The 16,024-nt window shown below is 45.9% G+C and overlaps 1 protein-coding gene across 1 annotated transcript; it reads left to right on the top strand.

Annotated features, from left to right (window-relative positions):
* Nucleotides 1-1,730: 1,730 nt before the first annotated feature.
* Myoc (myocilin) lies at nt 1,731-12,526 on the top strand. Its single transcript, XM_032915260.1, has 3 exons — nt 1,731-2,406; nt 9,781-9,903; nt 11,264-12,526. The coding sequence occupies exons 1-3, from the start codon at nt 1,845-1,847 to the stop codon at nt 12,046-12,048; spliced, it is 1,470 nt and encodes a 489-aa protein (XP_032771151.1). The 5' UTR covers nt 1,731-1,844; the 3' UTR covers nt 12,049-12,526.
* Nucleotides 12,527-16,024: the final 3,498 nt, after the last annotated feature.

Genomic DNA, 16,024 nt, shown 5'->3' on the forward strand with positions numbered 1-16,024 from the left:
AGGCTCAGTGAGAGAATCTGTCTCAAAAAACAACGTGAAGAACCATAGAAGACACCGCCTGACACCAGCCTCTGCACACATGCACACCTATACACATGCGTGTGCACCCACCCAGATGAACACAGACGCACACATTGACCACCCACACCAGAGTAGATTTAGAGCAAGACGAGTTTGAATCTGGTAGGGGGATTATTTTATAACACAGAGATGGAGAATGCTATCATTAGTATCTGAGAACCAAAAATTGCTCAAGTGCGAATGTCGCTTTAAGGTACTCATGAGGGGGCGGTGAGGCGGCTGAGAGGGTCCAAGTGCTTAGGGAGCAAGCATTACAGACTGAGCTCAGTCCCCAGAACCCATGCCAGGAGGAGAGAACTGGACCCCAAAAGTCGTCCTCTGACCTCCACACACACACATGCATGGCACATGTGCACTCATATGTCCCCTATGTGAACATATACCAGTAAGCAGACATTTTTAAAGATTTCCATGAGGTTTCCATTCATGTGCTGACTTGTGTGAGCCTCTGACAGCCCTTGGTACTTGGTGCTCCTGCTCAGGTTTTCTTTTCATTTATCTTATTTTTTTATTTGGAGGAAGGCATGTGTGTGTGTGTGCGTGTGTGTGCGTGCGTGTGTGTGTGTGTGTGTGTGTGTGTGTGTGTGTGTGTGTGGTTTTAGGAGAAGTCTCACACTATTGCCTGGTTCTTGAACTCCCTCTGAGACCTGACCATTCCCCTCCGTTGCACTCAGAGGACTTGGCTTTCTTTGCAAAGCCGGTGTTACTAGGCTACAGCCCACGAATTTGAATTGGAAAATAAATTAAATCTCTATTTTTCACAACTTCTCACTTGGTTATTTCAGCTCCTCCTGGATATCTTCTACCTAAACCTAAAGTTATGCTAGCAATACCTGTAATTTCATTCCCGTGTTACAGCTGATGCAGGTTCCATGAAATGCTGTATGTACTCAAGAGTCCTTTAAAATTAGACCTCAGGTCGAGTATCTTCCATATATTCCAGGCGTTTAAATATTTTCATAGTCTTAATAATGGGCTTTCTTTTTCGATTCCTTACATTTTATGCGTTTGGACCTTTCTTTCAGAGATGGACGCACAGATTTCACCAGTAGACTTTCGGGGACACGCTCATCATAAACCTGGCCCAGAGTATCAGCACAGCCTCCTGAGACACGAGGCTGTCGTCAGGGAGTTTTTCTAAGGACGCACACATGATTATTCTACACCTAGGGCAGCATCATGTTCTCACCCCTTCTGTGGGAGCCGGGAGCCTGTGGGCACTGGCCTCTTCCTCGGGCTCTTCCTTGTCTCGGCTACAGGGCATGTCTGCTCATGTCTGTCTCCCTAGTTCCTTACACAGTGACTGGTCCAGAGCAGGGTCCTATGAAACACAAAATAGACTTATATCCCTGTTCAAATGAGCCCAGCCACTCCTGTCAGACGAGGTGGGCATACGGGCACATGTACAAACAGGCTAGAAACTTAGGGGTTATTACAGGGATGTGGGGTACATGCCGGGGGACTTCTAAAAATAAATTCAAAATAGCCTCTGGCGCTTTATTTTTTTTTTAAGAATCTTGCTGGCAGTGTGAGTCCAATCCTCCTATCCCCCCATGGCTGGTCCAACCCAGCTTCATGTGATCACCTCTCCCTCCCTCCACACAGGGCTGGCTCCCCAGGATATATAAACCTCTTTGGATTTCAGGCTTGAGCCAGCAGGGCCACCCATCCAGACACCTTGCAGCAGAGCCTTCTAGAAGAAGCCTCACCCAGCCTTCATACCGACGCCCTCCTGTGCATTCTGCTGCAGCTGCCGTCCCAAGATGCCAGCTCTCCAGCTGCTGTTTCTGGCCTGCCTGGTGTGGGGAGTGGGGGCCAGGACAGCACAGTTCCGAAAGGCCAACGATCGGAGTGGCCGATGCCAGTACACCTTCACTGTGGCCAGCCCCAGTGAATCCAGCTGCCCAAGGGAGGACCAGGCCATGTCAGCCATCCAGGACCTTCAGAGAGACAGCAGCATCCAGCATGCAGACCTAGAGTCCACCAAGGCCCGGGTCAGATCCCTGGAGAGTCTCCTCCACCAGATGACCTCAGGCCGAGTTCCTGGGACCCAGGAGGTCCAGGAGGGGCTACAAGGCCAGCTGGGTGCCCTGAGGAGAGAGCGGGACCAGCTGGAGACCCAAACCAGGGATCTGGAGGTAGCGTATAACAATCTCCTGAGAGACAAGTCAGCTTTGGAGGAAGAGAAGAGGCAGCTGGAACAAGAGAATGAAGACTTGGCCAGGAGGCTAGAAGGCAGCAGCCAGGAGGTAGCAAGGCTGAGGAGAGGCCTGTGTCCCTCAACCCACCACCCCGCTCAGGACATGCTGCCAGGCTCCAGGGAAGGTAAGAATGCAGGGTGGAGGGGCTGACTGACCCGGAAGGTAGCAAGTTTGCGGGTGACCTATTACAGGACTCCCAGGCTTCTCCTTTGGTTTTGTCTTTTCTCTGAGAAACGGAAAGTCCAGTGTGCAGGAGTTTCATTAAGGAAAGCGAAGCAAACACTTTTTCATGTTCCCTGCAAGTTGGCTCGTTGTTTAGGCCAGTGGATCTGAACTCTTGTCCTCAGTCATGACAAAATGATCACGGCCCACAGCCAAATGAGAAACACGGGGCCAAGTGAGAGGTACACATGGTGAATAGAAAATGACCTGCTGTGCCCTTTGGGTAATTTATTTTCAAGCTTTGCTTAGAAATTGCGATTCCTGCAAAAATGACCCCCATTTGAGATGCCAAATGATTTGTGCGACAAAAACTAGTATATTACTACTACTACTACTACTACTACTACTACTACTACTACTACTACTACTATTACTACTACTACTACTACTACTACTACTACTACTACTGTTGTTGTTGTTGTTGTTGTTGTTGTTATTAATGTATTTGGTTTTTCAAGACAGGGTTTCTCTGTGTTGCCCTGACTGTCCTGAAACCCTCTACAGACTCAACTGGCCTTGAACTCAAAGGTCTGCCTGCCTCTGCCTCTCAAGTGCCAGAATTAAAGGTGTGCACCACGGTTGGGGATTTAGCTCAGTGGTAGAGCGCTTGCTAGGCAAGTGCAAAGCCCTGGGTTCGGTCCCCAACTATGAAAAAAAAAAATTTAAAAAAAAAAAAAAAAAAAGGTGTGCACCACTATGCCTGGCGGTGTTTTACTCTTGAATCTCCTACCTTGGTAAAGAATGAGGAGACAATTTCTCTCTCGGGTCCCTTGGTGTGTGGCTTTGGAAATTTTGTCTTTTGTTGCCGAATCAAAGGCTGTCAGCTTTCAGGTCACCAGAGAGCTCTGCAGCAAGTGGCCCTTATCACAGACGGCCTCTGTGTGTCCCGGCTCCTTCTGGAGATGGGTATTCAGTGCATGGAGAGATGGGCACATTGTTTTTGATGGTTAGAAAACAGTATTTGTGCCACTTCTTATGAGTGTTTTGTTCCCAAGTAGTCACTTGTTTCATGAACAAGTGATGAACATTCAGATGTGGGACAATTAGTCTGGGCTCCTTAAAAGTGTTGGTGACAAGCACCACATTGAGAGGAAGGGTTGATTTTAAACAAAGGAGCCTAAGAAACCTGGTAACCAAACACGTGGGCACCCTCCATCAGCTCCCCATGTCACAGAGTCCATGGTCAGGTGACAGTTGCAGAAGGGGTGCTGGGATGGTTGGGTAAGGCACCTGTTAGAGGCTGTTAGATTAGCATTGCCTTTCTCAGGTCATGGTGTATGTATGAAGGACATGATCCTAAACATGTGCTCAAGTACCTAGAACCGAACTGTCAGGACCAATCTATACAGTTTACTGTCTGTGAGAGGAGGAGAGGACACACTAAACGTGCAGTAACTGGATCCCAGTAAACTGTGCACCACGGGGAGCATGATCTCAAGTGTCCTACCACCTCCTTGGGCTTGAAAAACCTGCAAAATGGTGTGATGGAATAAATTATTTTCTAAAAGAGATCTTTTTAAAAGGTAAGATCTGGAGGACCATAAAGGTTCCAGACACAGAATTGATACTGAACTCGGCAGGAGGCAAGCTATTTCCTTCTCCGCCTGTTTTCTTATCCGTAACATGACAAAGAATTTACTCTGTAATCACTTTTGTGACTACAACTGAACAACTGTGTAAAGAACTGTAACATAGGAGTGATGTTTCCTGTTACTGAAACTGAAGTTAGAATACAGAATCACAGACTTACCTGATCTTTTTTTTTTTTTTTTTTAAATTTATTTATTTTATTTATAGATGGTTGCAAGCCATCATGTGGTTGCTGGGATTTGAACTCAGGACCTCTGGAAGAGCAGTCAGTGCTCTTAACCACTGAGCCATCTCTCCAGCCCAGACTTACCTGATCTTAAGACATGATACTGTACTTTTCTACCTCCCTGTGCCCCTCCTGACGTCTACCTTCCCTGCTGGTGCCTGCTTCTGCTTTTACACTGCGTGTCTTCTATTGCACTCTCTCTTCCTCCTGATAATGATTACCTCATTAAATATTTATATTTAGGCTGGAAGAAATCCAATTCTGATTTGGACGACAGAGGAAAGTTGAGGTCCCAAGTGGCTAAGGGTACCAAAGTCTACCCAGCTGCCCAGTGGTGGCTAAGACTTCAACTGGGCTCTGAGAGGACAGACAGGAAATACCATCACTAAAAGTTATATGCAAATTTCAGGCTTAAAGGTACACTCTCAACAAAAAAATCCTATGTAATTGTATATATGTGGAATGTATGTGTGCATGTAAAAATCAAGGCAGTGCTTTATGCCTTGACTGTCTGTGGTCTTTTGACTTAAAGGGTATGCTTGGCCTTAGAAATTTATTGGATGTATTCTCTAAATTTATTTCCATTCTCCTTTGCAGCTACTCTACTTTTGACATAGGTCAACAGCCCATTATAATAAATTTCAAATGTGGAAGTCTTTTTCTATAGTGGAGAATTATCAGACCAGGGATTGCATCCAGACATGAACAGATAACTGGAGAGGAACCTTGAAAGCATTTAGCCATGGGCTCATTTGTGAAAACTGAGGCCAGAGAGCCTGCTAGTCCACGGCCACCCAGTCGTTAATAGCACAATGAGAATCAGAATTCTGCCTTTTCTAAGAGTTGATGACTTTCATGACCCCTGCTGTCTTCAAGTTTATAGACCTTAAAAATGTCAGAGCGCCAGGTGGTGGCAATGCATGTTTTTAACTCCAGCACTCAGAAGGCAAGGGGAGTAGATCTCAGTGAGTTTAAGGTCTGCAAAGTAGGTTCCAGCACAGCCAGGGCTACACAGAGAGACCTTGGGTGGGGTGGGGTGGTGGGAGAAAAAGTCAAAGAGCTAAAGAAATACTTGGAATAAAGTCCATTTCCAGGCCCCAGGCTTGGAGATCAGTAGTACTCTGAGGGGCTAGAACTCAAGTGGCAAGAACTGAGGTATGAAGGTCTGGGGTATGAGTCTCAGTAGATAAAGGCAAGGCTGAGGAGGTAGGCTTCTTCCTACCCCAACACAGTTCAAACCCAAACCACCGCTTTAGCATGTAATTGTCACATAGAAAAATAATCTCCTCAGAACCAGAGAGATCACTCATGTGTATGCATATGGAGTTTAGCATGTGCGCCTACACAAATGTAAACAGAAGTTCTAGTCACCCTGAAGATAAAGTGCAACAACAGTTTCCTCTGAGAGGAGGAGTCGGACCCAGACATCAGTGAGGGCCTGTGGGCAAGTGGTTTGCATGGGCCCTGAGGCCAGGAAAAGAAATGGGACCCAGAGGAGAGTGATTCAAGGAATGAAAATAGGAAGGGGGGGTGTCATCAAATTGATTGCCACATGAGAAACAAAAGCTCAGCTCCACGAAACACTTAGCCCTGGATCTGATAGTCCATCTGTGAGAAATAAGATGCCAGGCTGGTCCTCACAGAACTCCTGCACAGTCAGAGAGACTTGGGCAGGAAGCCGATATGTGGTCCTGGCAGCTGATACCTCTAAGAGTCAGGTTGCCATAGCAACTGCTGGGGAAAGATGGACAGGAAGGGCTTGAGCACCAGAGTATTCAGCAGGACCCTGGGCTATCATGCTGAGCAGCAGTGAAAGGAGGAAGCAACCTGGGCCATTTCTGACAGAGTGGCCATCCAGGCAATGGACTGCAATTGTACTGTTTTCCTCTGGTTGGGTCCTACCATTGTGTGCAAATGTCAGGCAGTCATTAAGAACCTTGGCCACACTTAACATAAAGTCTCTGTGGCACACTGGATCTAGAGTTAATACCCAGGACAACTGACAACCAGGCTAGTAGCTAAACTTCCTTTTTCCTAAGTATTATTTGTGTCAACATGGAAATACCATGGCATTGTTTTCTATTCTCTTCATTTAAATAATACTATTTTTTTCACAGTAATAGAAAATATTTACAAACATCTTTATGGTGACATCTGCATGCAAATTAGTTAATAATTTAACTGGTCCATAGGTCCACCTCCACTACAGTATGAGGTTAAAAGACAGAGCAGGCAGAGAGTTTCAACAAATTTTAACAATAGAGGAATGAATCTCAATACCATTAAGGATAAAAATAAGCAAAAGGCATGAAAGCTTCAGATATCTGACATAATACAGATATTACTTTCCACAATCATTTGCTTTCCTTCTATATTCAAAATTGAAAGGTCGTGGTTTAAAATAGTCCCCAAAAAATCAGAGTCTGGGCATCTCTTTATTTGGGATTATTTGATCATGGTACTATTTAATCTTCAAAAACAAGCTGACATTTGTACAGTTCAGAATGCTGGTGTTCAGAGAGGTTGACTCATTTGTCCAAAGTCCCACAGCTGGACTCAGTGGAAGCGGAGGAAGCTACAACTTCTGGCTTAGGCCGGCCCCCTTTGCGCGACTTTGCCAGATGGCTGTCCTCTGGGAATCTGAATGCTGCCAGCAGCTCCTGGCTGAGATGACTGCCAAGCCACCAGGAGTTTCCTAATCCAGCCACCACACCTGCCAAGTGGGAAGGAGTCAAGTGGTCTCTGGAAGGCTTTCCGCGATCTGCTGCGTTACTGTGGCTCTTGTTTACCACAAGGGAAGTGCATGAGGCGGGGTTCCCAGTGAAGAGCGAGGGAAGACAGGAAGAGAGCCAGAGCTGAGCTCTCCTGTTCCGAACCGTGGCGGGGGTCATGTTGGGACCAGGATGGGAACACAGTCCCATGTTCCTGTGCCTCTGCCTCTCTGACCGGAGATCTGATGGGCGACTGTGCTCTGTGGTATGTTGAGCCATCATCGAGAACCTGAGCTCTGCCCCAGGAGGGGGCCATTCTACAAGAGCGCACTGGCTCTCCTGAAGCCTCTAGCCACTCTCTGGGCCCAGCGAAGCTGCAGAAGCCACTCAGTCCATTCATCCAGGGAAGTTTACCAGAAGGAATTATTGTAGCTTCTTTTACTGACAGATTTTTTTTTTATACAACATATTCCGATTTTTCCCTCCTTGTTCCTGCCTCCCCTCTCATCCAGATCCATCTTTCTTTCTTTCTCTCTTTAGAGAACAAACAGGCAGCTAGAGAATAGTAATAAAATTAAAAAGGCGAAATAAGATTAAGTCAGGATAGGACAAAACACAGAAGGGAAAGAGCCCAAGAGAAGGCACAAGAGATAGATACAGATACAGAAACCCGTATCAGGAATCCCAAAACACCACACAATTGGAAGGCATAAAATATGTGCAAAATATATGCAGGGGGAAAAGCCCTGCTGCCATATTTCCAGACAAGGAAACTCCAAAGACACCATTGAGCTCATTCTCTGTTGGCTGTGTCTCTACTGCTGGGCATGCGGCCTATACTTAAGAATAATTTGTTTCCCCAGTGACACTCCCCTGGAGAAAATTTAGTTGCAAATTGTTTTCTGTGGGAGATTCTGCATTAGAGTCGGGGCGAGGTCCACTTCTCAGCTCTAGGACTCCATCTGGTGCAGACCTGTGCAGGCCCTGTGCATGCTGCTTCGTGTATATACTGAACTCTGTGACTTCGTATGTGAGTCATTCTTCTTGACTTAATGGACCTTGTTTTCTTGGCGTCCTCCATCCTCTCTGGCTCTTATACTTTTTCTGCCTCTTCTTCTACAGGGTTCCTGAGCCCTGAAGGAAGGGGTTTGATGGCGACACCCCCTTTAGGGCTGAGTGTTACAAGGCCTCTCACTCTCTGCATATTGTCTGGCTGTGGGTCGCTGTAATTGTTTACATCTGCTGCAGGAGGAAGCTTCTCTGATGATGGCTGAGCGGCCCTGATCTATGAGTATAGCTGACTGTCTTTAGGAGTCATTTTACTGCTCTTTTCCTTTTGTAGAATAGTAGTGCTTAGTTTCTCCCTGGGTCCCTGGGCTATCTGGCCTCAGGTTCTCGCTCACTCAAGTGGAGTCAGGTATGGGTTCCATCTCATGGAGCAGGTTGTAAATCAAATATTAGTTGGTTATTTCCACAAGCTTTGTGCTACCATTGGCTGGTAGATCTTGCAGGTAGGACATCATTGTAAATCAAAGGGTTTGTAGCTGGGTTGGTGTTTATGGTTCTCCTTTGGTAGAGTGCCTAAGTACCTTCTGGTACCAAGAACACTAGCCAGTAGGGCTTTAAGTAGGCAGCAGTTTACCTTCTCCATGTTCAATAAGTTGTATAGGTGTAGGACAGTTCTGATGCTAAGGTCATGTTCCCCAGTTGGTTCTTGAGCTGTTAATAAGGAAAGCCATGGGCCAAAGGCTAGGCAGAAGGAATAGGAAGGGTTTCCAGGTTTGTGGAGGAAAAGTAGACAGAAACAAGGGAGAGAAGGAGAGTTCAGCATCTGATGAAGAAAAGTTGACCAGCCATGTGAGATCTCAAAACGGAGTGGCTACACAGGCTGCTCCTGCAGGTGGGTGGTCAGGGATATTTAACAGGGATGAAATTTAACTGAGTAACTAAAGTTAGGGGAGGTGGGAGGAGGGCAGGAGGAAGGAGCAGAGATAAGATTATCAGCAAGTACACACTTTTCAGGCAGGAGATAGCAGTGCCCAGAAGTTGGGCCAAGAAGGCAAGTTGAAAATGAACCACTGTGTGTCTCCATAGATTCTAGGGAAGCTGAGTGGGGACTGGCAGTGTGGCCAGATCCTGGGGCAAAGGCAGGTAGCAAAAGCTACACACAACATATAGGCAGATACTTTTAGCAATAGGATAACCTTCGCAACAGCCTGAGTTGTTTGGAGGTTTACATGGGACCCCTTTTACCAACAACTCATTCCCAATCGTAAAGCTTCATTTGGTGATGTGAGATGTTTGCTTGGGGCTTTCTCTCCCCTGCTATTTGGTGATTTCATTTAAATCACCTTTGTATATGTATGCTAATAGCTGAGTTCTATTCCTTGAAGACATACTTTACTAACAATTTTCCTAGTGGAATTTATATAACATGAAACTCTAATTGTACTTTTACTTTGTACTGAATATTCAACCCAGTGTTAAACAGAGAGCTGTGCAATGTATTATTTGTAAGGTTTTTAATTATGCAAATTTCCCAAGAGAAAGAATAACTCCTAGTGAAGCCATCACCCCAGTTCCGATGAGCTACCAATGTGATTCAGCCATGCTACACTTCCCTTTCCAGGTTCCCAAAGCAAACTTCAGATATCAAGTCTTTGGGAACATATCAAACGTCACCCTCCACAGAGTCCATTCGTGTGCCCTTTCTTCTCCAAGTATCATTGATTTCTTTCTTCGAATACAGTCTCTCAGTGGAATTTGGACACGATGGCTTTCCAGGAACTGAAGTCAGAACTAACAGAGGTTCCTGCTTCCCAAATCTTGAAGAATCAATCTGGTCATCCCAGGAGCAAAGAGGGAGACAAAGGTATGAAGTTAGATTTCTCCCTTTTGAGCTTACCTGCTTACCTGAACGCTTTCTCTCTCTCTCTCTCTCTCTCTCTCTCTCTCTCTCTCTCTCTCTCTCTCTCTCTCTCACACACACACACACACACACACACACACACACATACACACCCCTTGTTATGTGTTCAGTTTGGATAGAACAACTGTTAACCTAGAAGAGAAGATAGGTGACTCCCAAGAGGCAGAGCTGGGGAGAGGGAAGCTGAAACCTCCCTGCTACCTTTTCTAGACACACGTACAGGGAGGCAACCTTGGAGGGCTAGGTATATACTATAGATCATCTCAGCATGTCTGTTATGAAAGGGATTTTTCTGACCTTTGTCTATCAAGGAAAAGTGGATTTGTCCCTCAAAAAAATGTTTCATGGAATACAGTTGCTGTTTCCAGAAAATAACATTGACTGTGTTATTAGCAATCCCTGCTGACACTGAAGAGTATGGAGGGGGGTCCTGAAGCATTTACAGTAGGACTCCCTGAGAGATAAGCATCACTGTGTCTTTTGTGAGGAAATCAAAGGCACCCGTGAATGAAGAGAAATGGATCTTAACTCCACTAACCTGAAATTCTCAACTATCTATTATTCATTTCACTAAAAAACCACAGTATTTATGACATTTAAATGGATGCATCAAGTATGTGGCCCAGCAAGTAAAAATGGAAAAACTTTGCTATATAGATTATGCTTACAATGAGCTGATTTCTCTTTTTAAATAAGATAAATCCAATTTGAAAGCCATGAAGTACAAAGGAATAAGTACCCTCTGTCTCTCTGCTGTGCTCAAGGAGAGAGTCTGGACAGTCAAAGCTCTACACAGCCTTCTATCTCCCGGGTGAGAGATTCACTCGCCCCACAGACTCATGTTTGCTGTGCTATAGAGAAAGCACTTGGGCATGTCTAATCACCTCTACATTGACAACCTCATTACCCCAAACCCTTATCCCCCTATATAAATGAGAAAGCCAGGAGATGGCTCAGGGGTTGAAAGCATTGGCTATTCTTCCAGAGGACCCAGGTATAATTCCCAACACCCACATGGCAGCTCACAACGGTCTGTAATTCCAATTCCAGAGGTTCCAACACCCTCACACAGACATATGTTCAGGTAAAACACCAATGAACACAAAACAAAACAAAAACAAATGAGAAAGTCAAGGCTCCCAGAGCTAAGTACCTCACTGGTTACATGGTCAGTGGGTAGCAGGGTTCAGATGTCTATCCACTGTCTCCACCTTCTCTGCTTCACTCCTACCATCCTGCTGTCTGTATTTGGGAGACTTATAGATATTAAATACATGGCAACTTTTTTTTTTTAATTCATCAGGATGTGGAGTGCTAGTCTGGGTAGGAGAGCCAGTCACCCTGAGGACAGCTGAGACAATCACTGGAAAGTATGGAGTATGGATGAGAGACCCCAAGCCCACTCACCCCTACACCCAGGAGACCACTTGGAGGATTGATACGGTTGGCACAGGCATCCGCCAGGTGTTTGAGTACAGTCAGATAAGCCAGTTCGAGCAGGGCTATCCTTCAAAGGTCCATGTGCTCCCCCAGGCACTGGAAAGCACAGGTGCTGTGGTGTATGCAGGGAGCCTCTATTTCCAGGGTGCTGAGTCCAGAACTGTGCTCAGGTATGAACTGAACACAGAGACAGTGAAGGCAGAGAAGGAAATTCCTGGAGCTGGCTACCATGGACAGTTCCCATACGCATGGGGTGGCTACACAGACATCGACTTAGCTGTGGATGAGAGCGGCCTCTGGGTCATCTATAGCACAGAGGAAACCAGAGGAGCCATAGTCCTCTCCAAATTGAACCCAGAGAACCTGGAACTTGAGAGTACCTGGGAGACCAACATCCGTAAGCAGTCTGTGGCTAATGCCTTTGTTATCTGTGGCATCTTGTACACGGTGAGCAGCTACTCTTCAGTCCATGCAACCATCAACTTTGCCTATGACACTAACACTGGGATCAGCAAGACCCTGACCATCCCATTCAAGAATCGCTACAAATACAGCAGCATGGTCGACTACAACCCCCTGGAGAGGAAACTCTTTGCCTGGGACAACTTCAACATGGTCACCTATGATATCAAGCTCTCAGAGATGTGAGGAGCCTCTATCCCTACCAGGGAAGGCAGAAAAAGGGGGGAAGTTCCAGGCTCCCAGGTGAAGCAGCTGCAAGAGGAGGCAGCCAGATGCTGGGGGCTTCTTCTGCTTCTCAAGATTTTGTTTGTCCAGGTCAATACCTCGGGGCTTGTACAGTTGCATATATTCTGCTCTCTTCTGTCAGCTTTCAAAGGGGTGTTCATCTTTTAAAAATCATATAGTGTAGCAGTCCAGAGAAAAACTAGAAGTGTTGTTTCCTCATGAAACCATTGCTTTTGCAAGCTGTATGGTTACCACAAGCCTTGAGAGGCAGCAACAGTTCTACCAAGAGGAGGGAGATAATGGGGAGGGGGTGACCACCACTCCTGTGGTTAGAACTGTTCCTGCAGTATTTACTCCAGTTTCTAAGGCTACAGATATAGCATTATTATATACATTAAACCCTTTGCCCTGTGAAATAAAGTTATCTTACACGACGTTACTGTCCTTGAGATCTGTGGAAATTTTTGCTCAAAAGCACAGATTCCAGAGTGTGCCTTGCCTCTGGGTTGATTAGTATGACTGCAAGATTTTATGGGCGTGTGTGCACAGATGTGGGGGTGTCTGTCTGCCCAAGTGGCTTGTCCCCATCTTTTCCTGCTTTGCCCATGATGGCCATAGGTCAACACTGGGCTGCATGGCTTCCCGCCTCCAACTAATTGTGTTCTTGCCTCTTTCTGAGCAATCTTGACATCTTTCCCTCAGCCTACCCACTTTTCTAGATTCATTTTAGGTTTATCTGTTGTTACAGATACCCTTTTTGGGGTCTCCTACAAATCCCTGGCTGTCCTGGAACTCACTCTACAGAACAGGCTGGCCTGCCTCCAGGGTGCTGGCATGTAAAGATGTGCACTGTCACGTCTGGCCCAGGGACTATATTTTTAAGCCACATCTCTCACATGAGCAGACTTTATAGAACTTCTTTTTGCAATTGTAAAACTGGCGATAACACACACATAATGAAAAACCACCACTGTGACCATTTAAAAAGGACTGGACGTGCTATAGAGTGTGTGGCCAGAGGACAATGTATAAGGGAATCCGTTTCCACCACCTAAAATGTGGGACCTGGGATTGAACTTAAACTGTCAGCCTTAGTGGTAGGAGCTTTTACCAGCCGAGCCGTCACATGGTCATTTTGAGTGTGCATATAGGTGTCATTAAATGGTTTTGTGCCAGCCATCATCACATAGGAAGAACTCTTGTCTTGCCAAAACTAAAGCTGTCCACACAGAAAACAACTCTTGGCTTCCTGTGTGCGTGCATCTTGTGTGTGCCTGTATGTGTCTGTGTCTGTGCAGGTGTGGGACTCAGAGGACAACCTGAGACATCGTTCTTCAGCCACCATGTCCCTTGGAGACCGGCTTCCTTACTAGCCTGGCACTTGCAGAGCTCCCATCTTCTCCCTCAGTGCCGGGAGCACCGGTACACACCACTATACTCAGCTTCTTAAATTCCCCATGGCTCCTGGGTGTCAAACTCAGTCTTCACATTTGCAAAGCAGACACTGCAGACCGTGCTATCACCCCAGAGCTTTTGAGGAACTGAGGTTAACTTCCTTCTCCATGCTGTGTAGTGGTAGTATATTTTATCTTGCCAGTTCAGTTTGGACTTTCTCCCACTGGGTGTCAATCAAGGCTTTCCATCTCACCCACATCCGGGTTGGACCTGCTCTCACCTCAGGGAGAATCCAGGTAGATACCCAGTGTCTGTTACTAACACTCACATCTTCGTTTCTGGTTCCACATCTGCCAACCTCCACAGCCTAGTGTCCGGATCTCTCAGGTACAGCATTTGAAAGATGGAAAAGGTAAGAAAGACTTTTACATCTCCATGACTCTCGGGGCATTTCAGGAGTGGTCCTGGGGCAAAGGAGTATTCATTCCCTTGGTTCTTTTGCTGCTGTCTCTACTGGGGATGAACTGTTTCTCCCAGGGGCCCAATGAACACCAGACCCAATGATTTCAGGTACCTGCGTAAGGTCTTTGTACACCACATTCACAGTCAGAATATAATTTCACGTATTTCAGTATGACTTCACTTTGATTGGCCCATCTCATAAGGATAGGTGAAGAAGTTCCTACTTTAGGCATTATGTAAATGCCCTCAAACTTTTGGATTTTGGAGCATTTCAAATTCAGTACTTTTTAGTTTATATTAAGACGTGAGTCAGGTAGTAACGGCTCCCGCCTTTAATCCCAACTCTTAGGGGGCAGAGGCAGGCAGATCTGAATTGGAGGCCATCCTGGTCTACAGTGAGTTCCAGGACAGCCAGGGCTACACAGAGAAACCCTGTCTTGAAGAAAATGAAACAAACAACAAAAGACTTTAACACAGGACTTGGAGGAATACAATTCAGCTCACAGCAACTGGGCTTCAATCTAAACCCTTTCTCAGACCCCAAAGCCAGAAGTCAGAATGCACTGACTATTTTATCTGATCAAATCTGTAGAAGACTCACAGGAAGTCTCTTTAGGTGATGAGAGAAAGAACACCACACAGTCCAGAGGAAACCCAGTCAGACCAGCCCTACCCTGCCCAGGCTCCTTCTACCAGCTATCCCCTAGCTTTGGGGAAGAAGAGGGTGAAACCAGATGGTCCCCAGTTTCTGAACACTCTTTTAATTCTCATCCTGTTTGGTAGTCACAGTCAGAGTCCTTGTAGAGTGTAGAGTGTAGAATGTCATACAGGTGAAAGGCAAGAACAAGATAGAGTGAGGCCTGTCATTGAATGAGAAGGAAGGATGGGCAGGAGAAAAGTTTTAGACAGAGGAGGAGACTGGAGTGAGGTGGGAGAAGCCGCTGGGAAAATATGGAGGCGGACGTTAAGATTCCTCTCTGCACCTTTACAGGTTGTTATGAGTATTCTTAAGGGATGGATGTGTATAGGGCTTTGTGTGTCTAGGTGGGCAATTATATTTTATCAATTGGTTGTAAGTTAATTGTGTGGATGTATTGTACATTGAGCATTTAACACATAAATCTGGTTGTTGGGTTCCAGTCTGCTGAGTCATGATTTCACTGGGTACTGGGAGTGTGAACAGAGTTTGTGACAGGAAGCCATGCTAGTCTGTAGAATGCTTGGGGCTAGCCTGGTGTGGGGCCATGCTAGCATGGCCTGCAGACCGCCATGTGAGTCTCAGGCATGGTGACAACTGCAAGGGGATGGTGTGTGAAAATCGTAACAGAGAAACAGCTAGAGCATGTGGATCCTCTGGAGTGGGAACTCGCAGGAACCAGGATGAGTGTCATTTTTTTTTTATAATTTTACAGCAACCGTAGAGCTCTCTGGGATCCACCTCCACCCTCACTTATCTTTTGCTAATGTCTTGACTCACTTGAGTCCCGCCAACCCCAACTGCCTTCCTTGTTGTCCTTCAAATATGCCATGGATGCCTTCGTCTTTAATCTCCACAGTGGCTGTTCACTCCTCCTTCAGCGTCCACACTCACCTCCATCACTGGGTTTTAATCTTTACTCAAATGTTACCTTCCTAAAAAGGCATGCCCATACAACTCTGCTAAAAACCACAACCAGTCTATGGTTTCCTCAGCACGTACAATCTCCTTTTTCTCCCTTATTATCTTATTTCTTTTTTTTTTTTTTCAGAGCTGGGAACCGAACCCAGGACCTTGCGCTTGCTAGGCAAGCGCTCTGCCACTGAGCTAAATCCTCAACCCCTATTTCTTATTGTAAATTTTCTATTCTATTTTAATCTCCCTGGTTTGTGACAGAACTTATGCTTTTAGGTTGTCAGTCCTTTCCCGTTAAAACGCAAACTCCATTGGGATAAAGACCGATCCTACTACATAGTAACGTAACACTGGGACATTGCTTGAGTCACATAGCACATCCTCAGTAACATTCAACGGACAAAAGAATATCCTGGAATATGCTTAGAAATCAAATCAGAAATGAAACCAACACAGGAGTGGGTCTTT

This window comes from Rattus rattus, chromosome 10, assembly GCF_011064425.1.
Source record: "Rattus rattus isolate New Zealand chromosome 10, Rrattus_CSIRO_v1, whole genome shotgun sequence".
NCBI classification, from domain to species: domain Eukaryota; kingdom Metazoa; phylum Chordata; class Mammalia; order Rodentia; family Muridae; genus Rattus; species Rattus rattus.

What these genes read in the sequence shown, in the direction of transcription:
- Myoc (XM_032915260.1), top strand. Translation starts at nt 1,845, where the DNA reads ATGCCAGCTCTCCAGCTGCTGTTTCTGGCCTGCCTGGTGTGGGGAGTG. An exon ending in GCTGCCAGGCTCCAGGGAAG is followed by an intron (nt 2,407 to 9,780) that starts GTAAGAATGCAG and finishes CTTCGAATACAG; the next exon opens with TCTCTCAGTGGAATTTGGAC. An exon ending in GAGCAAAGAGGGAGACAAAG is followed by an intron (nt 9,904 to 11,263) that starts GTATGAAGTTAG and finishes TTAATTCATCAG; the next exon opens with GATGTGGAGTGCTAGTCTGG.